The sequence below is a fragment of the Parambassis ranga genome, chromosome 8, assembly GCF_900634625.1.
Source record: "Parambassis ranga chromosome 8, fParRan2.1, whole genome shotgun sequence".
Classification (NCBI taxonomy): Eukaryota; Metazoa; Chordata; class Actinopteri; family Ambassidae; genus Parambassis; species Parambassis ranga.
In genome coordinates this window covers 6436263-6463179 of record NC_041029.1, presented here as the reverse complement: position 1 = coordinate 6463179, position 26917 = coordinate 6436263, and the positions used below count along the sequence as shown (strand labels likewise).

General features: G+C 43.2%; 4 protein-coding genes across 9 annotated transcripts; 3 read left to right on the top strand and 1 right to left on the bottom strand.

Annotated features, from left to right (window-relative positions):
- Positions 1–49: 49 nt before the first annotated feature.
- Positions 50–8897, top strand: atad5a (ATPase family AAA domain containing 5a). Of its 3 annotated transcripts, none has more exons than XM_028412840.1 (20): positions 50–417; positions 967–1028; positions 1146–2878; positions 2957–3029; positions 3113–3271; positions 3395–3542; positions 3619–3879; positions 3990–4132; positions 4246–4387; positions 4492–4927; positions 5032–5114; positions 5314–5628; positions 5728–5895; positions 5985–6224; positions 6318–6382; positions 6457–6640; positions 6751–6881; positions 7014–7897; positions 8003–8158; positions 8246–8897. In XM_028412840.1, exons 2-20 carry the CDS (start codon positions 978–980, stop codon positions 8322–8324), a joined length of 5451 nt encoding a protein of 1816 aa, XP_028268641.1. In that variant the 5' UTR covers positions 50–417; positions 967–977; the 3' UTR covers positions 8325–8897. The 3 variants fall into 3 exon arrangements, with proteins under 3 accessions (XP_028268641.1, XP_028268640.1, XP_028268639.1); XM_028412839.1 differs by having other exon boundaries at positions 5982–6224; positions 7017–7897; XM_028412838.1 differs by having other exon boundaries at positions 5982–6224.
- Positions 8898–9224: 327 nt separating this feature from the next.
- Positions 9225–20514, top strand: rhot1a (ras homolog family member T1a). 3 transcript variants are annotated; one of them, XR_003671068.1, is made up of 21 exons: positions 9225–9634; positions 10756–10814; positions 10995–11076; positions 11376–11419; positions 11500–11553; positions 11639–11691; positions 11843–11951; positions 12550–12651; positions 12877–12975; positions 13067–13175; positions 13298–13418; positions 13493–13577; positions 13663–13808; positions 13885–13985; positions 14075–14205; positions 14323–14406; positions 14540–14662; positions 14748–14950; positions 16699–16779; positions 17403–18475; positions 19465–19593. XR_003671068.1 is itself a non-coding variant. In XM_028411424.1 (21 exons), exons 1-21 carry the CDS (start codon positions 9598–9600, stop codon positions 19580–19582), a joined length of 2115 nt encoding a protein of 704 aa, XP_028267225.1. In that variant the 5' UTR covers positions 9225–9597; the 3' UTR covers positions 19583–20514. The 3 variants fall into 3 exon arrangements, 2 of the variants coding, with proteins under 2 accessions (XP_028267225.1, XP_028267224.1); XM_028411424.1 differs by lacking the exon at positions 16699–16779 and adding an exon at positions 16106–16249 and having other exon boundaries at positions 18365–18475; positions 19465–20514; XM_028411423.1 differs by lacking the exons at positions 16699–16779; positions 17403–18475 and having other exon boundaries at positions 19465–20514.
- A 151-nt stretch (positions 20515–20665) lies between these two features.
- Positions 20666–23210, top strand: LOC114439476 (uncharacterized). 2 transcript variants are annotated; one of them, XM_028411427.1, is made up of 10 exons: positions 20666–20792; positions 20871–20948; positions 21052–21084; positions 21594–21680; positions 21791–21888; positions 21989–22218; positions 22292–22378; positions 22459–22530; positions 22599–22664; positions 22871–23210. In XM_028411427.1, exons 1-10 carry the CDS (start codon positions 20727–20729, stop codon positions 22906–22908), a joined length of 855 nt encoding a protein of 284 aa, XP_028267228.1. In that variant the 5' UTR covers positions 20666–20726; the 3' UTR covers positions 22909–23210. The 2 variants fall into 2 exon arrangements, with proteins under 2 accessions (XP_028267228.1, XP_028267227.1); XM_028411426.1 differs by having other exon boundaries at positions 22292–22530.
- A 250-nt stretch (positions 23211–23460) lies between these two features.
- Positions 23461–26700, bottom strand: c8h17orf75 (chromosome 8 C17orf75 homolog). Its single transcript, XM_028411425.1, has 10 exons — positions 26369–26700; positions 26065–26139; positions 25546–25671; positions 25335–25463; positions 25158–25218; positions 24970–25089; positions 24768–24832; positions 24520–24659; positions 24339–24442; positions 23461–24191 (listed from the first exon to the last, which is right to left on the bottom strand). The coding sequence occupies exons 1-10, from the start codon at positions 26509–26511 to the stop codon at positions 23976–23978; spliced, it is 1179 nt and encodes a 392-aa protein (XP_028267226.1). The 5' UTR covers positions 26512–26700; the 3' UTR covers positions 23461–23975.
- Between the last annotated feature and the right edge of the window lie 217 nt (positions 26701–26917).

The window sequence follows — 26917 nt, the reverse complement described above, 5'->3', positions numbered from 1 at the left end:
ATCGTTCCTGTGATTGGTGGAAGTGCGTGATGCCAGGGGTCATGTATATTTGGCGCTCTTCATTCAGCTCCAGTCTGGCGCGTTTTTGAACGAGTGGTTTATGTCAGGAAAATGACTATGTAGCTCGAGTACCCCGTCGGAACAGTTCAGGAAACGTTAGACTCTTGCGTTCACATAAGTGCGCCTGACGTGGAAAATGTTTGGGTCACTTTGGGAAGCTGTGAGGAGCGGAGCCGCTTTAGCTTCTGGCGAAGTCTGCTAGCTTGTTTTAGAGTGAAAACTGTATGTGTGCTGGCAACAAACAGCCGCCCGCCTCATACAGTCAGTTCATGCCTCTGTAATCTATTCACACTCATGTTAAAGTGAATAAGAGACCGTCTGTGAAGGTGCAGCAGGCTCCTGGTGGTGCTTTATTTGGTAAGTGTTTTCTTTAACCTTTTGTGTTTTGTTGTTTGGCATCAAAAAGTGGTTTGAGGGTGTTCTGACATACGTTACTTGTGGTTCGTTATTATATGTGTTAACAGGTCAATACTGACTTTATTTTAACTCCCTGCATAACGTAATAACAATAAGTAATACTCGTTATTAACCCAATTTTACACTACGTTGTGTACCTAACAGGACCGTCCATTATGTACATTGGTACGGTGGCGGTTATTTGGTTGCTGTGCACCATGTTTTGTGAGTGTTGTGGTATTACTTTACCCAGAGAAAGTGCATATTATTTATGACACATGTTAGTTGGCAAACCATCATTAAGTCTCCTTGAAACATTTTGTCTCCACTACATGCATTGTGTTTCTCGTGTGCGTTTGCAGCACACATATTGTCTGATTGACAGTGTTTTAATTGGCAGGTGTTTTTGTGTGTGGGGTATATTGTGATCGTGTGACAGGTGACTTCAACCCGTGGCATGCCAGGAGACGCATTTAACAGCCACAGTCTGTTTCTTTTTTTGTGCTTTAGGTCTCTGAATTATGGCTGGTGTTGTGGCTATGGCATCTGTTATTGAGGACTTTGATACCCAGGTATTTTTGAATTAGCTCTGACTTGGGCTGTGCATACACCAGATGCTGAATTCTGAATTGTTATTCTTCATTCTCATAGATTCTCATGTTTTATTATCTTGATTCTGGTTTTAACAGCCATGCAAGAAATCTCGCAAAGATGGTGGCAGTCCTGTTGTCAAGACAATTACAAACTATTTCTCCCCTGTGGTCAAGCCTGTGGAGAAACCCTTTTCTCCTCCTCGCTCTAACAGCATCATGGACTACTTTAGAAAGAAAACTCCATCATCTAATGAAAAGAGAACCTCGCCTGAACAAGCTAAGGAAAACTGTCAGTGGGCTCACTCTGCAGAAAAACACACAGAAGCAGGAAAACAGCCACCTCAAAAACGGGGCAGAAAGGCCAGCAAAGCTGCCAGGAAACTTGTTGCTGAAACCGCTGGTTCTACTGAGGAGGCAACCTGCATGATTGTAGAACATGAAAGCAAAGACTCAGAAGCAGTCGGCAGCCATGGGGTCCTTGGCAGTGATACAGCTGCTCTGCTGGCCCAGGTTAGTGCTGAGGCTGGTGTCACTACAGAAACATTAGAGAGTAATCCCATTGTTATTGACGAGTGCACGGAGGAGGGTGAACATCAGGAAGATGGATTCAAATCTGGTAATAGTCCGAAACTTAAACCACCACTGAACACTCCTGAGTTATCTCCAGCTACATTTTCTAGTGATGAAGTGAAACAAGTAAAAATTGCAGCACGAAATCCGAGAAAGAGGCAGCTACAGGAGGTGAAACATCTACAGGGAGAGGAGAAAGAAGCAGAGAGCTCCTTTTCTGACGCTAGCATGGAGGTCAACCTGGATGAGGTCTCACAGTTAAACAACAGCACAGTTACAATCTCCTTTGAAGACTTTTTGCGCAGTCAGAGTCAGGACATGACTGAGGAGGAAATAATGCATGAGGAGGGCAAACAAGATGAAACTAAAGTCACAACCGAGGAACTGGACACTAGTGAGCCACCTGCTTTCCACACTTCACCCCGAACTGTCAAAATCCAAGCAGAAGTGCACGTCTTCTCAACCCAACAAAAGAAAGCCAAGGCAGCAGGACAGGTAGCCTCTATATTCAACTCTAAAAAAGGAGCAAACTGCCCAGCAGAGGTAATCTCATCTCCTCATTCACAGGAAGGAGAACAACTTCCTTCGCCGATTGTTAAGCGGAAGTCAAATGTGGTGCTTCAAGAGGAGGATCTAGAGCTTTTGGTTCTTGAGAGTGAATCCACTCCTAAGTGCAGTGAAGCAGAAAGAAAGCAGTTCATGTCTGTCTTCAAACAACCCACCCGGGATGGGTCTAAGACCAAACCTGCCAAGAGTCAAGGCAAGCAGAAGCAACCAGCAGAGAAGAATTTGGATGCTGCAGACAAAGTAGGTGAAGATGACTCTGTAATCCAACCTGCTGCTGAGCAAGTCTCTAAAGGACCTAAGGAAAAGAAAGCAGCTAAAAAGAAGCCAACAGGAAGAAAAGCTAAACGGGGAAAGGAGGCAGCAAACGCCTTACCTGCTGCTGTAGATGAAACAGCCACCAGTGTTGTTGCAGATGATGATAAAAAGGAGGAGCCTCTCACCAATTCACCTCACATCGTCCCAACTGTCAGGAGATCCAGACGAGAGGCTGTGGCCAGACAAGCGCCTGAAACCAGTTCACCACCTCCTCTTAGGAAAACCAGGAAACAAACTGAGTCAAAGGAGGCTCTTGTTACTCCTTTACTGCAGGAAAACCCCGTACAGATGTCCACCCCCAAGACACGCAAGTCCAAACGTGACATCTTTGTAGCAGAGGTTGTGTGCCCACCTGATGCACAAGAAAGCCCAATCAGGTGACCATTGCACTTCCCATGTGATCAAATGTACGCCTCTATCAGTGTATTCATGTTCTAATTATTGTTTTCATATAGGATTAAATTTACTCGTGTCCATAAAAGAGTGTCCAAGAATGAAAGTGGGAAAAATTCTTCTGTCACTCCTAAAGTAAGTGTCTGTACAAAGGTCATATTGATCCTTCATAATTATTGTTTGAATACTGACATCTCCTTGTAATTTGTTTGTGTTAGATGTCAAATGAGACGAAAAAAAGGAAGCAGGCGAAGAAGGTTGTAGAAAAGGCCAAAGCGATTCAACAGAGTCAGAAAATGTCTGTGAGGGAGAAGAGTAACCTGAGACGGTCGGTAAGAAACGAGGCCTCCATCAAGAGGAGCTACTGTGAAGCTGAGGTACAGTCAAGAGCCAGAAAGGTCCATATACATCAATGACCTATAGAGTACTTAAACACTGAAGGCAAAATCCTGTTTTCTGTCTTCTTAATACTGAGAAGTTCAGTGTCATTTGTCTGTCAGGACTCTGTCATCTGCATAGAGGAGGACCAGACTGCCACACCTCAGCAAAGGGCACCAGGACAGGGTAACGCCCAGAAGCCTTTGCGCAGCCTCAATGATGTTCTGGGCAAAGCCACACAAGCTGCAAAAGAAACTAAGACTCTCCCAGGTAATCTGTCTAACTCTGCTATTAACTCTTTTTTTGGTAACTTCATGTGACACTAGTGTATTTTTTTTAACCACAGGTTCCAAAGCAACCTCGCTTGGTCAGGAGAAGACTGCTCGGAAGGCATCCACCGTGATTTCCATCTTTGATGAGAGTAGTCGTGAGGGCTCTGACAAATCTCAGGATGATGAGCAGTTCAGGGCACGCATGAAGTTCCTGAAGAGTGGGTTGCCCGAGTCCTTTAAAAAACATATAGCCAAGACTGCTGCCACTAAGGAGGCCTATGCTCTCTCCTGCTCTTCCTTCCAACCAGTTACACACACAATGCAGTGTCCAACTGGTAAGCTGTACCATCATAAAAACACATGCGCCATTTTTATTTCCTAGTCAGAACTTGAATGCATATTCGCATGCTTAACTAAAGCAGATGTTTTGTGTGTTTATTGACAGACTGCCATCTTTGGAATCTGCCTTGGCCTGATTCACAACATCATCTGAAAGAGCTTTGGAGCCATTTACTTAAACCACTTCCACCTGTTAGTGGCACTCTTTGTGTGAAGACAGTACCAGCCAATAGAAGCTTGTGTCAAAGGGTATGTTCAAATGATTGTAATAGACTGACCATAAATATTCATGGTCATTTCCTTTGTTTTTCAGGATTCTTGTTAAAAACTTCAACATTATTTAGAGTATTTTTCTTTTTCAGGGTTTGAGCCAGAGACCTGAGCTCTCTGAAGGTGTTCGTCAGCTTCTTCTGGAGGAGTTCAGGAAGTCTAACCCGCTCTTCCCTGCACAGATTTTCATGACTCGCCTCCTGAAAAAACAACAGCTATCGTCCACAGCCTCAGGTCAGCATCTAAAAGCATACCTTGATCGCAACGGGGTAGCTAATCACAGCTCGGTGGTTTATTTAAATTCTAAAGCAGTTGTATTTACTGTATTTATTTTCCAGAACCAGAAGCTGTAACCAGAAACACCTCATTGCCTGCTGAACCAGTAGGAGTAAAGAGGAAACGGAGTGATGATGATGGAGAGAATTCTGTAAAGGTTGCCAAGAAACAGCGGTCCAATCAAGACAAAAACTCCACTACTGACCCAGAACCGATAAGACGGGGAGGCCGTCCAAGACGAGGTCAGAGATCCAAGCTGGAGGAGGAGGAGAAAGCAAAGCCTTCACTCCAGTCTGCACCCATCCCACCTGAGGAGGATTCTGTGCTCATAGTTGATGACCTGCTTTTGGGGAAGGACACTGGAAAAAAGGGAGTGGTGGCAGATGACAAAATGACCTCGGATGCAGTGAGGGAGGATGCATTGTGGACGGAAAAATATCAACCCCAGCACTCAAGTGACATTGTAGACAACGCCGCCTCAGTGAGGAGACTGCACAGGTGAGGAATCACACTTACAGCTGAGTAAATAAAGTCATCTGTGTGTCGGATGTTTACATTTTAAGGATAAGTATTGACTACCTATGTTCCTTGTTTCTGTCTAGTTGGTTAAAAGAGTGGAAACTCCGGGCAGACCGAGAAGAGAGAAGAAAGCAAAAAGAGAAGAAACAAGAGGAAGGCAGCAGTGGTGAGACTTTAATTTATATAAATGTAATGTATACTAATGTTGAATATAAGACTATGATGTTATAGCTAAATTACCAGCACAATCAACATCGTATTTCCTTTCTGTCTCCCTCCTTCCTCCCCTACTCTTCTCCTCCTTCCCTCTCCTTTCCTTGTTTCTACTGGTTTATAACTTCCTGTGTCTGTTTTTTAATGTCCAGACTGGGAGGGCTTGGAGGAGGACCCCTGGGATGGAGAGGACATGCTGTGTAACACGATGCTTATCACAGGACCCCCTGGAGTAGGAAAGACGGCTGCGGTTTATGCTTGTGCCCAGGAGCTGGGCTTCAAGGTGTTTGAGGTGAACGCTTCATCTCAACGAAGCGGACGTCTTATTCTGTCCCAGCTAAAGGAAGCTACTCAGTCACACCAGGTGGACAGTCAGGGAGTCAATGCACACAAACCCACCTACTTCAACAGCTATAGCACAAGTGGCAGCAGCAGCGCTGGCTCCATCAGGCCTGGGACTTCTCCAAGTATGTGGAAAGCACTGGACACATCGATTCTTGTAAAAGATCTGTGTATGTGCATTTCTATGCAGCAGGAACATTACAAGGGGATCTGTTGTCTTTCAGGGAAAATAAACTCTCCTCGCAGGGTGGTGTCCTCTCCCAGGAAACATCCCCAGTCGCCAAGAGGTGCTAAAAGAGGAGGTCTGGCTCCAACCTCTTTAGCCAATTTCTTCAAAATGGGTCGACCACCCAGCAAGGAAACACACAACACTACAGTAAATGAACAAAGAGGTAAATACGCATTCAGCATTTCAGTTCGGGATTTTATCTGGATTTCAATAGTGTTTCACCATTTTATCTTATTTCTCTTCTCACAGCAGCTTCCAAGAAAGTTGTGAAAGCAAATGAACCTGGCGCTAAAAGTAAAGAGCTTGCAGCCCAAACCCCAACAGTCACCACCCCTAATGAGAAGAGCAGTGAAGAACAGGGGAAGAAGACCGTAACATCACTTATCTTGTTTGAAGAAGTGGATGTTATTTTTGAGGATGACTCTGGGTTTCTAGCTGCCATCAAGACATTCATGACTACAACCAAGAGACCAGTCATTCTTACTACCAGCGGTCAGTATAAAAAATAACATTCAGCAGTGTCTTTGGCCTGTGTTGTTTGTAGATTTATGCACTTTTATTTATAAAATCTTGTGTATTTTCTAGATCCAGCATTCAGCACCATGTTTGATGGGAACTTTGAAGAGATCCTTTTCAGAGTGCCCTCTGTGGTGAGTGGAGGATTCCTGAACCCTATTTTCATTTTTGTGAAATCAGTTTTCTGACTCTTCTCTCTCTGACACAGGCGAATGTCAGCAGCTACCTGCAGCTGTTGTGTATGGCTGAGAACGTGAGGACGGATCTCTCAGACATCAGGTCTCTGCTTAGACTCAATGGTTGTGACATCAGGCAGAGTTTATTGCAGCTGCAGTTCTGGACTCGCAGTGCAGGAGGTTACAAGGAAAGGATATTACAGACTGTCCAACATGGTAAGGACATAAATGTTTTTTTTCCCTTTTTTAACATCCACTTCTATTTTGTTTGCAAATGAATATCTGTACCTAAACTAAGTATGTTTTTCATGTTGCTTTAAATGCAGAATTGAAGCCAGAAAATGAAGGTGCAGCAGACCAGCCTGTGACCCTGCCTCCCTGTGACACCAGGTGCACTGAGAGCAAGCTGGGTCTGCTGAATACTGAAAGAGAGAGAGACATTTGGCAGCTGCTGCAGGTAAGAGATGTTATGAAAAGGTGTGATTATAATAATAATCATCATTATATTATATTAATCTTGTTAATGCTCATAGAATGATGCATTTTGAGCTGCAGCGATTTAAGGTAATGGTATAACTGGTTGTTTCAGCAGAGCAACAGTCTAGTGGAGGCGGCGGTTTGCTGGGATTTGCTGACTGAATGCAGACAACAAGGAATTGACCTGATCTATTCCAACATGGAGGCTCTCTTGCCTCTACCTCTCACACAGCTGACAGCCTCTTCATATAAACAGGAGCAATATGTTTCTGCATCACAAGATCCATCACTTGTTTCAAAAGAGCAGCCGTGTTCCTCCACCCAGCAGTTCGACACGCTGCGATCACATGCCAGGTTATTGCACACAACAGACTCGGCTGATGGCTCTGACAGTGGCAGTCCAGTCAAAGTGTCCAACAGAATGATGAAGAAGAAGAAAACGCGAGGCTGTATGCCTGTCCAACATGGCCTGCACTCTGACTCAGACTCGGAAGATGGATTTCTGTCTCTCTGTAAGCCACTGAGTGCTCCTCAAACAAAGAAGGAAGTCCATGAGAGTTTAGTTTCAGAAAGGGTACAAAGGAAGCCACTGACTCCTGAGGAGCGGGAAAAAAATCTTCCAGTTTCACAGAGTCTAGAATCAATAGCAGACTTCTTAGATGACATGTCTTACATAGATTCATCATTGCTGTACAGCGGTGACGTTCACAGGCGAATGTCGTGTGCCAGGGCAATTATAAAAGATGGGATGACAGATGAGTCGAGGGTTGACACCGACAGAGGGAGCTGCCAAACGGAAAACCATGCCATGGAAATCCATGCAGCTGTGGAGGCCCTGAGCTTCCACAAGTGTCGGACTTCTGTAGCAGAGGCCTGGAATAAAGCCCAACAGCTAGACGGTGAGATGGGGACGAAGGCCTCAGCAGAGCTCACCCTCCCGGTGGCTGCTCATCAGAAAGGTTACAGCTTCATTCAGGATGGCCCCACTCCCCCACAGTGAGTCTTGCCTCTTTGTTAGGCCTTCATATTTTTGTGCAGTGTAAAATTGATTCACTGTGATGCACAGCCAGGCGGTCTAAAGAAAGTTAACCTCTGTTCCAGGTTGGTCCAGCAGAGGAGAGAGGTGATGGAGAGTCTGCTGTTAAGGTTGTTTGGTACTCTGAGCAACAAACCAGCAGTGCCTGTGGACTATTTGCCGGTCATACGCACGATCTGCAGATCAGAGCAGCTCAAGGAACAGGGCAAAGTTAAACGAAGGTGAGCATTCAGAATGTGGTGAAGATGCTGTCATGTTCTTTAAAGCTGAGTACACCTGACATTAATTATTTTTCCCCACTTCTTCAGGTTCCTGCACTACCTAGATGCGATCCACTTGGGTCTTGAAAAGAGCACTCTACAGCTTCTTGCTGAAGATTTCCCCTGATCCTCACAGAAGACCACAGGACTTAAATTAATACCAAGTGTTGGTTGTCAGATGGAACAAGAAATATATTCACGTGGTGATCGTCGAGCAGCAACATACATCATGTTGCCTAATATGAGCTGTGTACACAACTAAATAACCTCTGACGTCTTTTGGTGCTTTGAAAGAATGTTTTAAACTTGACAGCTTTGTATGATTTTTGTAATAAGCTGGCTGGAGTGTATTTTTTGTACAGTAGTTTTGTAGCCTTGTTAATCAGTGCTTTGCATCTTGCAAAGTGTTTTTTATCAAAGATTTCAGGAGCACATGTGACACAATAATTTGTGAGACTAACTTGTAAAATACAATGTTCTCCTGTGTTTGTAAAGGCTGTGTGTAAATTATCATTGAGCATCTTAAACCATTCATAAAAGGCAGGCAGCTTTTGAATTTGTCAACCCTACATGTCACCGTCACATTCATCGCTATTTTTTCAGCCTTAAATATGTACACATTTTCACTGTGGGTTTTGTTGTGACCAAATAAATGTTTATCACAACTAAGTAAATAAATGCTGTCATAATTATTAAACAAGTTCTTTAAGTCTTGTGCTTTTTGCATAATTACAATACAAAAAACCCCTCAAATATTAATCAATGGTATTTTTTGTTATTTTGCACCTCAAAAAGATTGCGAGTGCAAAATATGCGACTTTTGTGAATTAAAATTCTTGAAATTCCTTCTTTAAGCTTATAAATCTGACTGATAGTCAAAATTTGAATTAGTCAGACTTTAAATTCAGACCTGTCCTTTTTTTCGTGGCAGGAATAATTGGTTAAGTCTGATTTAAATAATCAGAATTGTTTTATCATTAAGACCTGTAGTAACTCGAGTTCATTTAGTGAACGCGTTTCATGTATGAAGTTTGTCCTTTACGGCTCGCTGTAGTTGCCCGGGACAGGAGGTCGGGCATGCTCATGAAACAGCCACTGCGAAATGCTAAACAGGCGCCGAAAAGAGTGATAAACGTGAAATTATAGAGTTATGTGACACGGGTGACTTTCTGAATTGCCTTTCTGCTGAGCTGATAACCTTGAATCGGAGCAGAGGCGCAGAGAAAACACACAGGAGCGCCAAAAAAGTGTCCGTCCGTTTTGTCCTACAAAGGCGCCGAATGTTTGACAGCGGCAGGGCCCGACGTTAGGTAAACTGCCGGAGGAGGAGGACCGAGTGTGGAGGACTACATGACACAATAAGAACTGTACTTTATCTGTGGAGGGAAGCAAGCTCAAACATGAGGAAGGACGTGAGGATACTACTTGTAGGGGAACGTAAGTAACTAGTTCATTATAACCCTTGAGCGACTGGAAGCTACATTAGCTAATATGCTAGTAGCTAGCTTTGAATCAAATATGAAGGCGCTGTCTATCAGAGTGGCTACATGTGCAGTGTGGGACTGTGGAATTAAACTTAAGAGGTAAATAAACGGATAAAAAAGCACACACATATGTGGTGTGTATAAAATAAAGACTTCGACTTCATCTGTCGGGTATGCGCCAGATATTTATTACATGGGACATGAAGGATCAGCAGTGTTTCCATGCATTATCATGTCTTAAACTCCTGTTTACATACTACTACTTACAAGTTGGTAAAGTCTGCACAGGAAGGTGCATTTTCTTATGCAGGTTATGCTTAATTTGAACAGGAAAATTCGTATATAGGCTGTAACAGCTAAAACTTATGAACAATGAAGGTTAAGCAGGTGATTGTATTCAGTAGTATAAAAAGGGAATATGGACCTGAGGCTTCAGAAGACACTGTGTTCATTATCTCATAATTGTTATGTTAGAAAATAATGAACTCATTTAGTCTTTTCAAGGACTTAACTGTAGGCAGAGCTGGCAGAAAGGACCCAGGACCAGATCCCATCCTACCAAACCATGTTTCACCTGGACTGTTTGTTCTGCTCAGAGCACACGTGTTGTCAGTACTATTTTTATTTCAGTTGTGGCTCTACACAGGATGCCCTACATTGCCACATAAGGCGAGTTGGTACTGAGAAAGATTGCTACGTGCCAACTTGAGTGTTGTGGAGTTCAGTTTGTGGGGTTGATCAACTGAGAGGCAAATGCTGCTGCAGACTGGAGCTTCAACAACAACGTTATTTAAACTTGTTATATCAACTGCTTGGTTATTTATTTTGTTTAATTGAAGTTACCACAGTGCTGGCTTTGTCTTTACATCTGTCCAAAATCCAAATATATTTTCAAGTTCCTGACATTTTTAATGTTTGGCATTGCTCACAGTTTCAGTTGTAGAGTTTAGAGACTGTTCATGTATCAGCAGCTTCAGCGCTCATATCTGCTCAGGTCTTATCTCACATTACCCAGACCTGTCTGCAGAGTAAATAGCTATCATAATGGCTGTTGTTTTTTTTTTCTTCATACAGCCAAGGTGGGGAAGACATCACTAATTATGTCTCTGGTCAGTGAAGAGTTTCCTGATGAGGTAAGTATCAACAGCCAATCAGACGACAGAGTAACAATGGTAGAAATGAAACTTCTGTGAGGCTCATGTTACATGTTGCAATTCAACTCTGCAGAAAGTTTGAAGTGAAAATACCTTAGCATCTGTTTATTATCTGGAAACATAGAGCCTGGTTTGTATGTGGCACCGTCTGTTTTTCAGGTTCCACTCCGAGCGGAGGAGATCACCATCCCGGCTGATGTCACCCCAGAGAGGGTACCCACGCACATTGTGGACTATTCAGGTAACTACACCTCAGGACTGATACAATGACGGACCTCTCGTAGTGGGACATTTTACTGAGGAAAACTGTTTGTCTCATGTAATGTTACAAATGCAAATGAATGGGGAAATTTTTCATGCAGGCAACATGGAGTAAACACACCACTAACCACCAGTGCTGCAATCCTTTAAGGTTCTCCTTTAAGAGACACAACTAGTAATCCCAGATCTATATTAAGACACATTGGTTAGGTATCAGTTAAGAAGGCGTGTCATCCTTTAAAACACTGGACTAATGCATGTTTTTCTTTCTTCTTTTAGAAGCAGAACAGTCAGAAGAGCAGCTGTATCAAGAAATATCTAAGGTGAGTTTAATTTTACTTGTCACAGTTTTAACTAGTTTTTTATGCATTTCAAAACTTAACATTGCTGTTTCTTTTTATAGGCAAATGTTATCTGCATAGTTTACTCAGTCAACAACAAAAAGTCAATTGAAAAGGTGAGCAACCGTTCATCTGTGCATATTGAGTTATGCTGTACTGAAGTTAGCTACAGTGTTTTTTTGTTGTGTTTTTCTCCTGCAGGTGACGAGCCATTGGATTCCCCTCATAAATGACAGAACAGACAAGGACAGCCGGTAATATTTCTCAGATAGTCTTTTACTCGTTTTAATCTAACTGCCAATTGATAAATGATTAGTTAATTAATAAGCTAGTGGGTCAGTGTAACAAGTGGGTCATGCCGATCAGCTAATTGAAGTATTAATTGTTTTGTTTTTTTCTCTGCAGGGTGCCGCTGATACTTGTAGGGAACAAGTCCGACCTGGTGGAACACAGCAGCATGGAAACAATCTTGCCAATAATGAATCAATACCAGGATATTGAAACCTGTGTAGAGGTAAACGATTGACATAAACTCATAATAACAACACTGTGACATCTACTGATGTAGTGCAGTTTAAAAGTGATGAAGCTGCAGGAAGAACATAAAAGGCTGACTGAAAATCTGGCTGTGGCTGTGACAGTGAAAGAGGCTGCATGTTGGACGGGTTGGACTCAGCTGCTCTTGAAGTGCAGTCCAGATCCTGACTCCGCTTACACTCTGGCTGAGTCATTAAAAGATTTATGTTACCCTCAGAGGTCCGTTGACTGGCAAAGTGTGAGTGTGTTGAGAGGCATGCCAGTCATGCAGGGAGGATGCTGGCATGTGTCTGCATTACTGTTTAATTTACATTTGCCCCGTGTGGCATGATGCAGCTCAGTCAGGCCTTCCTCAGCTGGATTAGTTACAAAGTTAAAAGAGGGCGATGGGGAGGACGTGAGGGAAGGCACATACACAGTGTTTACAGTTCAGGTCAGTTCAGAATCTCAGAAATGTACTTGAGTGCTTAGTTACTTGTACCTTTAATCATCTTTTATTTTAAATTAAAGTATGTGTACATGAGTTCTGAAACATTTGCTCTGCCTGAGGTTTCATGTGGCTTCTTTCCCCTTAGTGCTCTGCCAAAAACCTGAAGAACATCTCTGAGCTGTTCTACTACGCCCAGAAGGCTGTTCTCCACCCGACAGGACCCCTGTACTGCCCCGAGGAGAAGGAGGTGAGATCCTTCACAGCAGATATTAGTCATGACAGTGTCAAGTGTTAGCCTAACCGCTTGCATGAGACCTGGGCAAAGTAAGACATGTGGGCTGGAACCAGCCCCCATGTGCTTTAATGTAAAAACATAATGACCACCCAGAAATCAATACAAGGCAGCAAAGCAGACCTCTTAAGCACAGCAAGGAAGAGTGTGATTGTATGTAAATTGTCTCTTCTGTTACAGCTGAAGACTTCGTGCATTAAGGCTTTAACTAGAATATTTAAAGTGTCTGACCTGGACAATGATGGCATCCTTAATGATAACGAGCTCAACTTCTTTCAGGTAATGTCAGCATCATGTCTTTAGTTTCCTCTTATCAGACCAACCATCAGAAACGTGGTGCTAATCTATCCTGTGTTGTGTATGTATATAGAAAACGTGTTTTAATACACCACTGGCACCTCAGGCCTTAGAGGATGTCAAGAATGTGGTCAGGAGGAACATGACAGATGGAGTCAAGGACAACGGACTCACGCTCAAAGGTCAGACACCTGTTTGTGACTTGTGTACTCGCCAAACTCTGAGGTCTATCTATTCCATTGATTAGAGGAACTGACAGGGAGCTAAAAGACATAATTCATAAAACATCGGCTCTTTATTACAGGCTTCCTGTTCCTGCACACCCTCTTTATACAGCGAGGTCGACACGAGACCACGTGGACCGTGCTGAGGAGGTTCGGTTATGACGATGACCTGGAGCTCACACAGGAATACCTGTTCCCCATGTGAGTGCAGACTGAAAGGCTGTGTTGTAGTATTTATTTAGCTTGTTGTTAATGTCTTTATTTCTCTATTCCAGAATTAAGGTTCCCTCAGACTGCACCACAGAGCTCAACCACAATGCTTACCTCTTTCTTCAGAGCGTCTTTGACAAACATGACAAAGTGAGTGGTCACATGGGCATGTTGGTCCATATTTTCTGTGTTCATTTCAGCTGAGCTAATGTTTTTATGTCTGAATACAATCCAGGACAGAGATTGTGCGCTGTCGCCAGAGGAAGTGAAGGACTTGTTCAAAGTGTTTCCATACATGCCCTGGGGTCCAGATGTCAACAACACAGTGTGCACCAATGAACAGGGATGGATCACATACCAGGGATACCTCTCCCAGTGGACGTGCGTCTATTTATATATTCAACCTTCAGATTGTCTAATCTCAAATGCTTTCTGACTCTTTGCGTTGCTTTGTTAGGTTAACAACATATCTAGATGTACAACGTAGTTTGGAGTATTTAGGATACCTCGGCTACTCCATCATCTATGAACAGGAGTCCCAAGCAGCTGCTATAACAGGTGAGACCATATTTCCATTCAGTCCCTCCAGCAGCATCACTGTGTTACCATTGCTCACATATATTCTTGTGCATTCTGTGACCTTTCAGTGACTCGTAACAAACGCATCGACCTGCAGAAGAAACAGACCCAGCGTAGCGTCTTCCGCTGCAACGTGTTGGGGGCACGGGGCAGCGGGAAGAGCGGCTTCCTCCAAGCCTTCCTTGGCAGCAACCTGCAGGTGAGTGGAAATAACAGGCACAGGTCCATTTAGACTACCTGCTAAACATGTGTCTGTCTTCAGGTGGGGACAAAGAATTCATTCTAAAATTATTATTAATATTATTTTCCACCACAGCGACAGAGGCGGGTTAGAGAAGACCACAAGTCTTTCTATGCCATCAACACAACCTATGTTTATGGACAGGAGAAGTACCTGCTGGTAAGAAGCATTTTCTCTGAGAAATTATTTGGGCTATTAATACATAATCTGAGTTATCTGTGTCTATGAATTATTGATGAGAGTTAATCTCTCCATCTTTGCACCCTGTTTTCCTTTTTGTCCTCACTACCAGCTTCATGAGGTGATGCCAGATTTTCAATTCCTGTCCGAGGCCGACTTAGCCTGTGATGTGGTCTGCCTGGTGTACGACATCAACAACCCACGCTCTTTTGAGTACTGCGCAAAGGTTTACAAGGTGTGTAAGGATGGCTACATTAAACTAGATAGATATGTAGATATACATACTTTATTGATCCTGCAACATTGCGTGTATTTGGCAGCAATACTTCATCGACAGCAAGACACCTTGTGTGGTGATTGCAGCCAAGTCGGACCTTCACGAAATACGGCAGCACTACAGCCTCTCACCTCATGAATTCTGTCGCAAACACAAGCTCCACCCACCCCAGCCGTTCACATGCAACATGACTGAGGCACCGAGCAAAGACATCTACACTAGACTCACCACCATGGCCATGTATCCGTGAGTATCACAACCATATTCAACCTTTTACACCCGCGACTTCATTTTTTTTACCACCATTGTCCCACTTTTTGGTGACTACATGGACAAACACGTTTTTGCCCTCAGTTACCATAGAAAATAAACACCAGCCACCACTGAAATGTCATGTAGCTGCTGTATGCCTGTGCCTGCAGTGTTCTGCCATCAATCCTTTACAGGGCCCATAGGGTGTCTAAACTCCTCAAAGCTCTTTGATCAGATTAGAGTTCAGAGTAGATTAATTCGCTCTTAAATGGATGTGCCTACTTCATCTCATTGTAGCAGTTGAGAAATCCTATTAGCTAAATTCTAAAGTGGATGGATCTGCTGCACTGTGCAGGACAAGAGGTTGAGTAGCAGTGCTTTAAATCAAGCAGAAGTACTTACTGAGTGCCGGATGACTAAGAGTCAACAAGGGGTAAATAACTGGTCTGTCAAGGCTGTAAAAAAGCAAATGGTTAAATATCAGTACCATGCGGAGCTATTTTCACTCTGTGGAGAAAAAAAAGATGTTAATACTGATTCCAGTTCATATCTCTGTAAAACTAATTAACTTTTCTTATGATTTATATTATACAGCTGTATTGTTAATGAAGATTCTCAGTCATCCAGGTCCTAACAATAAGTAGAGAAGATTGAAGCAAGGCGTCTGGACTTTTGGAGTTTTCTTGAAGACGTTTCGCTGCTCATCCAAGCAGCTTCATCAGTTCTGCTTGGATGAGCAGCGAAACATTTTCAAGAAAACTCTATGTCTCTAAGTCCAGACGCCTTGCTTCAATCTTCTCTACTTATTACAGCTGTATTGCACTTTCTCATTCCAGCCATGATCGTTCCCTTTCCATAGAGGTTTTAGGACACTGTTGCAGTAAATATGAGCCAGCAGTGACTAAAAATGTTGAAGTGGAAACACTTTGAATAATGATTTGGGCTACTGAGGGTTTTGAATCGCAAGCACAAATTATTATTCCTAATTTTCCACTACTTTCCACAGACTTTTCTGGTTTCCCCCGGTTGTCTTTTTTGTGTTATCTTTATTATTTTTCGCATTGGTTAAGTAAACAAAAGCAGTGCAGGTTTCAGGTGTTTGTTTCTGTTTGGTGGTGAATACACATATTTTTGTGTGTCTTTCCGCAGCCACGCCCGCCTCCGCTGCATGTGTACCTGCAACAGGTGCACCTATTGCCTGTGTCAGAACCTCCTCAAGTTGGAACTGCTCCGCAGTATTAAGGCCCAACTTCGCAGGGTGGTTTACAACAGGTCCATACAGAGACTTAAGACGTAGTGTCTTTAACGTACAGTAGACTCATTCCTTCTCTCCGTGTTTCACAGAGGTCCTTCCAAGCTCACTAACACTGGTGATAGTTGCAGCTCCTCTTCCTCTCCTCTCCTTCAGTCTCACCAGTGGTCAGGTTTACACTGCAAATCCACTGCAGGGAAAGTCATTAAATCACTTTATACGTGCCAATGTGTTGGCTGTAGGATGCATTTATATGGTGCTGTCCACTAGCAGCTCACATTGGAGTTATCATAGATTGTCCAGGTTTTCAGCTTTTTAGAGGCGATTGTTTTTCTAATTTATGCTTTCGGTTTGTCCGTACATTCACACATATTCACCACAGAAATTGATCAAAGGTCACTACGACCTTGCGTCTGGAGAATTGATTCACTTCCTTTGTCTTATACCTCAAACCGAATAGTCATGTCAGCTGTCTCGGTTTCTGCTCCAGCCAGCCAAGCCCCTCTCTGCACAGTCTAACACAGCGAGGTGTGACCATGCTGTGCCAGCTAACATGCAGGCTGCTACACAGGGAGGTACCAGTGTGTCTGTGTGAAGAAGAAAAAAAACATTGCATGATGTTTGAAACTCAAAGCCACTCAGAGGCCATGTAAATAACATTGACTGTCCTGTTAAGAACGGCAGCGCCGACAGTGGCTAAGTGATGCTCTAAAACTCCACTAACATGTATTTGAGTGTTTGCTCCCTGCAGTGGATATGCAAAGAGTAAATTTTGACTAACAAACACATTGTTTGCATACAAAATGAGAGAAACACAATGAATCTCTTCATTGATACTGAAAACTTCAGTAAGGTCTGCATGTCTTATCAGTCACTGAGGATTATTTAAAAGCTTTGTGTCTCCTTTAGCTCTTCATCACTTGCCTGATTGAGTACTTGTGGCGTTTTCAGTCTCATTTTGTCTCATTTCTGTTCTTAAACCCGAGTTTAAACCCACACTGAGCTCAGTGTTAATTGTTTCCCTGTAACAAACTGCTTTTATCCTCATGTGGGTTTAGACCTGATTAATATGTTTGACAGACTCGATGTGTGCTTCTTCATTGATTGTATTGTGGCCCAATCACTCTGTCGTTTCATCCTGTTTTTCCTTTCTTGTATTTGTTGTCTTTGCGTTTTTTTCCTTCCGCCCTGTAGGTGTGCACACACAGCTTATTGGCTGGCCCTGTTCCTCTTCCTCCTGCATGTGTTTTCCCTCTGCTAATCTGTCATGTTACACATTCTTTTTCTCTACTAAAGGCATGCCTCGGTCATTGGTGAAATCCTGCCACCTACTGGTGTCTGTGAGCGGCTTCTCATCTGTGTGTCTGTACAGTGAAGAGTCAGGCGTTTTAGGTTATGTGTGGGAGGTTTATCGAAGCACAGTGCAAGGTGTGAATGGCTGTGGTGTTGTTTTAGGCTGAAGTGTGTGATCAGACCAGCCAGACCTACATGTGGATTTAACCCTTAGTGTTCTTGTTATTTCTGGCAGATGGTAATACATTACTCGCATGACACAACTAACCTGGCAGAGTGAGGAGCTGACACACTACACTAAACAGCTGAGCATGTTTTGTTTTGTTAACAATGTAGTCTAAAAATACTCTAACTGAAAAAAATGGTGAGGAGTGGTTAAAAAGAGTATTATAAATAGCTTGTGTGTGTGCAGTTGTTTGAAGTGTCCAGTAAAATGTGTTGAGCTTGTGCTTTAAGGGTGGTGTAAGGCTGCTGTTTGGGCTTGGTGGAGCTGGGTGATACTGGAGATTACATATATAAGTAGAATTTCCACTGAATTTCTTGTTAATTTGGTGGAGTAAAAATTAACAATTAGTTGTCCACCATTCAATGAACTGCCCTGTTTTTATTTATTGATTTATTTTTTTTTACTAATTTGAAGATTTTCTTGTCAGATTAGTGCACCTGGTTGGACAAAACAGTGCCGTGTGACCCTTTAAACATGATAAGTTAATCAACATTAACTGATAGATTCATTTTGAATATTCGTTTGCATCACATCGAAGTATCTCCCTGCTCTCTGTGTGAGAGTGCAGCCATGGGCCTCGGTGTGACTGTGAGTGGGTGGCTGCTGCGCTTGGTGGAGGTTGTGGGTGGGGGGGCAGCTGCCTGCTGTCTGAGGAGAATTTCAGGCTAACGCAGCAGATTTCAGACGTCTCCATCGTGGAGGGGTCCATCTGTGTGGAGGCCTCTGCTGAGCAGACTCCCTCACAAAGGTAAAAAGCAGAAACCACGTGCACAGAGACAGAATGGTGTTATGGAGCTACTACTCTGTGTGAGTAACTGAACACTATGTGGCAGCAGGTTGTCCGCTCATTGTAAACACCATGTTGATGCTTATGTGTGGAAAGGTTTCCTTTAGAGGCAGGGCGCCCAGGTGTGTTAGGCCTTCAAGTCCTCGGGGTGAACAGGGGCCTTGTGTGTGTTGATTGTAGATCAGTCTGTGCTGAACCTAAACCCGTTATCTCTTCTCCTGCTTCGCTGCCTCCCTCGTGGCTTTTTTCCTTTAGTGAATTCTGCAGTGTTTGTGTTTTCTGTCAGGTCAGCTGCAGTCAGGTTTAGAATTTAGAGCTCAGGAGGAGTCATGTGGGGAAAACTAAGTGATGCTTTTGAACTAATTTCATATTAATTAGTAACTCTGTCTGAATTGTATAGATGTAAAATGTTTGTTTTGGGTTTTAAACACAACAACGTCTGATTTGTGGTTGATGATCAGGACCAATTTATAAGATTAGTTGTGATTTTTGTTTTTGTCCACAAATTCAGGTAGAAAGTTATTTAAATCTTTCTAACCCTAAATTAAATATTTGCTTTTAGAAAATATTTCAGACGTTAATCCATAAATAAAACTGCTGATTGAGTTAATGAACCCAAAGGCCTCAGACTCCTCCTACACGCCTCCTGGGCTCCATACAGTCTCAGCAATCCAGTAGTGATACAGTAATATGCATCGATTGATCCTGTTCCCCAAACTGAAAGTAAACCAAATGTCAAGAGAAAGCATGTGTTCCTGTTTCAGGCTGGAATCACTGGGCACTGATGTTCATCATCTGTGGTCCAGATTCAGGAAGTTTTCACAGTTGCAGGCACATGACTTTGTTTTGTCATTTGGCAGCTCATCCTGCTATCTGTTCACTGCCCTCCCTCTTCGCCTGTTTTACGTCTACGCCCTCACCCGCTCTTTGTCTCTGGCCTCCTCTCACAGGCACATGGCTCAGACCGACCTGAAGAACTCCACCTTCTGGCTGAGAGCGAGCGTCGGCGCCACAGTGTTTGCCGTGCTGGGCTTCGCCATGTACAGGGCGCTTCTCAAACAGCGGTGATCAGATGGCATGAGAAACACAAACTTCCTCTCCCAGGTCCTCCCAGGTCGACTCTACTTCCTTCCTCACCTGAAAGACTCGACAGCCGACAGACCCAGCCCCACAACGACCCCCATCTCATCCCGTTCTAGCAATCATGACGTGGGCAAAAAGCAAATGAGCAAAGTACAAATTTTTATGCATTTAAAAATGAGGGGCATCCAATTACTTTTCAAACATCACGATCACATTCATAAACATTCTGTGGACTGTTGTTGGAGCCAAGGTGAAGCCAGGTTTTACCTGATCCAGTTCTCTTTTTCTCAGGTCAGTACAATTAGAGACAAGAGAGAGGCAGCCATACATAGACTCACCACAAAGGGACTTGAATCTGTCTATAGATATGTATATGCAGTATATTATGTATATGTATCCCTCAAGAAATGTAGGATCAGACCTTGTAGACACAAGCAGCAACACCACCAGGAAGTGTTAGCACAAACAGGCTACATCTAACACTAGAAAGGACATGGACGTCATGCACTTTTTATTTTGTGTGTTAATTTATTAACCCCTTGTTTTTTTCTGTTTTGAGTGCACTGCATGATACAGACAGAGGGATTTTCATGTATTTTTGTATTTAGTATTATCAAAGCTGTCCTCATGGCTCGTCTGGTTTTATTTTTCTGCTGTTCAAATAGAGCTTTGTCCCTCATGATATTTTTATGACATTAGAGGCACACCACGGAACAACAAACAAACACTGTTAGCAGCTGCTCCTCGGCACCACCTCTTCCACCTTAAACCTATGAAAGTGTTTCTTCTTTTCCAGCATTTACGGTAAAAGAACTGTACGATCTGGCACAGCTGCCTGTGTGTTCATGGATAATTTAACAACAACAAGGAAAAATGAAATGGTTTTAAATATCTGTAATAAATGACATTTACACCAACTGATTTCAGTGCTTTTGTCCTTGCAGCAGCTGTATTTGTCATTTAAAGCTAAGGCTTTTAGGGAGCAGAAATGGAGAAGTGAGTAAGTCTGATGAGGCTGTGAACGATACTGTTCACAGCGTGAGCGAGAAGGAAGTCACACTTCATATACAGGTAGAGTCTGAACAAGCAGAAGCCACAGTGTGAGATTATTATCAGCAACAAGGCCAACATGTCTGCGGAAGGGACCACAGGGCTGCTGTTTGAGGGCTTTCTGCAGAAGAGAAAGGATACTCTGGTGAGTTGCTGTCTTCCGTTTACTGTAAGAACTGTGAATGTGTCAGAAAGTAACAGTGATCTCATTGTTTGTCTATAGAAAATTAGATGGGTCACTTACTGGTTCAGGCTTCAAAACACAACCTTGTTCTTCTATACCAAGAAGAATGGCAGCGCTGTGAGTACACAGTCTGTAGGATGTAACGATAAATTCTGATTAATTTTCAGAGGTGGTTCATGGTCTTAATTTTCTTTTTAAAGTGTAAATGTCTTCTCTGCAGGCACATTTGAGAGGCTACTACTACATATACACAGTGAGTCCCCCGTCGTTTATTACTCCTATATAAGAAAATGGAAAATTAATTTAAGTACAGCAGAGTTCATTAATTCATTATTAATTCATATTTCTTTGTGTATATTTATTGGTGCTAGAGGCTATAGAGGAGGAAGATGCAACAAAGGCTCTATTATTAGACTTTGCTCTAATATGACACAGTAAGGTGTTGATATAGTCCCAAAAATGCTAATCATAGTATTTAAAAAGTGTAAAAGAATCATGTGAGAATGTTAAACAACAATAAATTTACACTTCAGCACATTTTGAGTAGCAGTTACCTTCAACAAGCCCACACGTTTCAGGTAGGTCTGTCACTGTATGTGCTTGTTTTAACTGTTTGCGTTGACCTCTGTCTGTGTTTTCTGTCTGTTTTTCTTGCTGTCTGTGTTTGATGTTCTGCTGCGGAATGAACTCCTTAACAGTTCATGCTTTATTCTTTAATGCCATGGATTTACCTAACCATGTATCTGTCCACCTCTCTGCCAGGTGCAGTCAGTGCGAGAGATCCACAAAGCTGACAGGAAGCGCTTCATGTTTGAAATCATCATGAATAATGGGAAGACGAAAGTGTTGGTGAGACACGGCTGTGTGTGTCAGTATGTGTGGACATACTGCCTCCGACTGTGACCAAACATTGTACAACTTTCTCTCCTAAACACTACACTGTGTGTGTGTGTGTGTAGGCTGCAGACACAGCAGCTCTCAGGAAGGAGTGGGTTGGGAATCTTTGGCAAGCCATGAATCTCTCTGGTGCTTGTATCTTAACCTCCAGAAGAACACAGTAAGGAGGATGAGGGATTTTTATTATTATTTACCTCTTAACCTGGATTTGGCTGTCTTCTCTCATGATGTGCTGACCTTGTGACCTCTCGGGTTGTCAGGCTTGACGTGTGTGAAAAGCGGGACAGATTTAACAGCAGCACGCCTGCCTGCTCCGACCGTGACAGTGAGGTGGAGGTCAGCCCCGGCCGGCCTCTCTCTGCACCCGTCCCTCCAGACCACTTCCACGCTGAGGCCACCACCTCTCCCATCTCTCAGCCTCAGGACCTCCACACTGAGGAAGCTGCTCAACAAAACCCCCTGCCAGCCTGTTACATCCAGAATCCAGATGGTAAACACTCACATGATATTATGTTGGCCTTTACACAGAGCTGTTCCTTCAGCTACGTGCTGTCTGTTCTCAGATGATGGTCTCGGTGTCTATCAGTGGTCCGCTGATGTTGCAGAGGACGGTGGAGACGGGGTCTATGATATATTACCTTGCAGAAACAGTGAGAATACTTCAAATGATTCACCCTCTGTAACACATGGTGCAGATAACCCATGGCTCCGTCACGTCTTCTGTCCTCAGCGATATCAGCAGAGGTGGATGACTGCGTGTACGACGTCCCCATGTTTTGCAGGAGATCTGCTGAATACCAGGGTGAGTTTTACACGCTGACAAGTGTGTCAACATGTGGTTACACCTAAAATAACGATCTTGTTTTTTAGAGTCTGAAGACACCGTTTATGACGTGCCAAGCTCTCTCCTAAGGAAGATATCTGATCACACCATAGGTAACTTTTGGATGAATTCTCTACTAATAATCACCTTTTGTTGGACTGAGAACAGACCAAACAGCAAAACTCTGAAGCTAAGATACATTGTGTTGATATTACTAATTACTTCTTTGATTATTCTTTTCTATTGTGTGATAAAAATGCAACACTTGCAGACATTTTGCCATCTATACGTGTTAACCTTCAACTGTTTGTGTTTGCAGACGAACAGCCAGAGGAGGAAACGTATTGGAGGATATGAGGTGTCTGCAGAGGACTGTATGTATTTATGCAGCAGATAGAAAGAGTGTAACAATAGCCTTTGTAACAAAGACATGCCATGCAACAAATAGGTTCAGCTGTGGTGTGTGGTGTGTGTGTGTGCGTGTGCAGCTCCCTTAATACAAGAGCTACGCAATTATTTATAACTACAGAGAACACACTGTGCAGAAATATCCACGTATGAAGTGTGGGTCTGTCGCACAAGAGTTACCTCCATTAAAAGTCACAGGGTTTAAACACTCATGTTGGATTTAATGGGATTTTTTTAACTCTTTAAGGGACTGATGGAATGTAAAAACTTGTTACAGGAAATAAAACTTACCCTGTTTGTAAACAAAACAATAACAAGCCAAAACATCAACAGTGTGTTCACAGGTTACAGTACAATTAAACATCTAACATCACTTAGCATACAGACTGTATATACACATCATGGATCAATTCTGTATTATGACCATAGTGTGTTTGCACAACATTAGACAATATTTGGTTCATAGAGTCATTATATACAAGTGTTCTCAACACAATAGATAAAGATCATTAAAGTGCCACTCTATGAAAAGTATTTGTCTAAACGTTCCATTTTTATTGCCTTCATTTTTCCTTCATTTTTCCAATGTTTTCCGTTTCCAGCTGACTGTAATTGTTGTCAGTGCAGTGATGTTGTAGTGCTGTGTGTGTAGTGTTATACAGTATTCATGATATGACAGCACTGTATCAATAGTGGTTCCTGCCGTGGCAGGCATGACGTTTTTATTTTTTTAAATTTTAATTATCGCTGCGAAACAGTTCCCACGGTAACGATACTATCAGCAGAGGAGGGGGCGTACATCCACCTACTCACAACAAGGCGCAAGATGATTTACACAACGATATTGTGAAATTTTCTTCAACATTTAGTAACACAGGAGTTATTATTTATAGCTTACACTTACATTTCTTTTACCATAGTTTTCCCATGTTTTAGGTTGTAGTGTTTGTGTGGGTTCAGGGTGGCTGGGAGCATCTCACCAGTGACAGAAAAGAAAGCATCTTGTTGATATGGACTCATGCCTGAGCCTGTGACTCTTCTTTGAGGAACTCCTCCAGGACAGTGATGATGCTGCAGGCTTCGGGCAGATCGCTGTGCTCCGCTCTGGCGTTCTGCAGCAGCACATCTCCGTTTCCACAGCCCTGCAGGAACTGGCAGCAGCGGAACAGGGCGTAGTGACTCATCTCTGCCTGCCGCACAAACCGCTTCAGACTGTTCATGTCCTGGATGGCCTGCAGACACCGCGAGCGGGGGTTCCAGGGAGGAAGTAATATGTTAACAAAAAAGGGAAGAGAGGAATGTGTTGCTGCCATCTGATTCAAAATAAGCAACTATATTCCAAAAATGTTTGTTTCAATTGTGTTGTATCTATTTCACACCTTAAGTTTGAAGTTCTCCAGAATCTGCCTCAGTAAGAAGGGATTGCAGCGTTCTGCAGCGTTTAGGAACGCCTGAATCCAGTCATCGCAGAACCGGTTACTGACTGAGGAGGAAAAAACATGTTCAGTAGACTACAGACAAATGCAGCGTGTGTACAGCACATCACAGACCAGGACTTACCAGTGTTGGTGAGTGTGGGAGGGCTGGTGGAACAGTCTATAATCAAGTGAGACTGTGTATCCTCTGACATGACTTTGCACAGGGAAGCTGCTGTGGTATCCTGCTGGGAGAGACCCTGCAAACTGGCTGCTTTAATGAACCTGGATCAGTAAACAATAGACAGCTGTTATATAGTGTACTACACACAGAAACAAGAAGGCCCTGCTGACCTGTTAGCACTGTCTGTAGTTCACTATGAAGACTCTCACCTGGACACATCAGCTTTCGTCCTCTCATCTGAATTGATGACGTCCACATATGTGTGACTCAGAGCCTGTGCACAGGAGATTCAAAAGCAAACTCACAGTCAATGTTCAATAATGATGTTATCTACAGTCTTCAGTCAAACATCAACTACTTGTATTTCGGTTCCAGTACCTCCTTAAACATTACTAGTGAAAAAGGACTCACAGCATGCAGCAGGAAGCTGGTGTTGTTCTGGACCAGCTGCACCACTCGATAAATGTGCATCACAGACTCCTCATACCACTGGCTCAGATAGGGACGCACTTCAGTTTCAAGGTTCTGAAGCTACATGCAGACACACACAGTGAGGTATATATATATGTCTTCATTACAGTGCAAGGGTGTGCTTTTACCTCTGGGGTTTGCAGGCTTCCATGCAAGCCTTGGACGTACTTATCAAGCTCTAATCTAAATGTGTGTTTGGTCAAGGAATCTAGCTGCTCTTTGGAAGCACTGTGAACATCTTTTTGTGAGGAAATTATTATTGTAAGAGCTTGGGTATGACTAAATACCACCATGCAAAAGGATATAAGTTCAGTCCTTTCTCAGAACCCCCCATGAAGCAGATGACATATCCATTCCCATCAGCGTCTGGCTGTTCAGGAGACCTTTCCTGCTCCAGGAGACAGCAGTAGCAGCCAATCGCCTGCTCTGGAATACTGGAAAGAAAAAAAATATGTCAAGCACAGATGTGTTGAGGACATATCCACTTCTGAATCTTACCGTATTTAACATCAGTACCTGAGTTCCACTGTGGCAATGTTCCCCATGCCTCCCAGCAGGGCTCCTTTGCTCAGCCTCCTTGAAATGTAGGTCCGCAGCTCGGGTTCTGCCTCAGACGGCAGGCTGCTGTCAACCAGTCTCAGGCTGTGGGCAAAGCTTACAGTCAGTATGGATACGAGCAAACTTTGCTGCCAGTGTGGAATTTGGAAGCCACTCAGATCAATGGAGAGGAGATGAAGAAAGCTGATGACCATAAGCCACACATCCAACACAACACACATGTGAGACACACAGCTGAAACTGCCAACTCCACTTGACACATATTATGGAGATTGTCAGGTCACTGAGAAGCACCAAAAAACATGTAACTCAGCAGCACGACAATGAGCAGTTAAGAGATGAATGAAAACACCACTGATTCCATGTTGACTGCATTTCCGGTGGAAGCCCGTGGATACACCGATGCACAACAGTGAAAGCCAACAAGAAACGAGCACTGAAAGCAGGTAGAAGGCGGGCATGTGGCTCCTTTGTTACCTAAAGTCATCCTGACTTGTTGTGGAGTCTGCTCGTCTCTGGTTCCATGCCCCACTTTCCCCAGAAGCCTCAGATCTAAGACAATCAACAGTTTACTCATCACCTGGTTCATTTTGAATGTCAACATTCGGTTTAACCTGCAAAAGTGTCACTGGCCCACGCGTGTGGTGACTTATATTCTGTTATACAGAGTTGTTCTGACACCTGCCAACATGTCGCATGGTAGCGCTAATGTCCCACACAGACTTTCTGTTATTTATTTATGTGAGAGGCAGAAAATGAGACGAACACTATCCATCATTACCTTGTGCCTTGATAAAGATAAATGGTATAGTAGCAGTTCAGTTGAGTTTTCTGGCTGTATCCAGCGAGTTCTTCGCTGTCAAAGTCATCCTTCTCCTCCACGTCAATTGAGTCTTGGAAGGACGAGGTTTGTGAGGTAAACATTGTCCCACTGCTGCAAGATGTGCGCTATTGCATAAGCTAAAATAGCAGCAATGTTATTGTTTACTTGTATTGTGGATGGTTTTGCTAATGTCGTTGTAATAACTGGCTGATATCATGCAAAAATGCTCAAGAAACTGCTCGGAGCATTCACTTTGCGTAGCTACTGCGGAAAACCTTTGTGTACGTTAACAAAATATTTCCGACTGCAATATGTGGTTATGACTTTGGTTCCGGTGTATCTAAGGCGATGAATATTGACACAGAAAGGCCTCAAACTAATTTAACTTTCTTTCTTTTTTTCTATTAAAAAACAGTTTTATTAACGCAATGACCAAACGATATGTGTATTGTGGAAAATATATCCACTCTTTAAGTGTGTAACTGTTTATTTGGACCAACAGAGGGA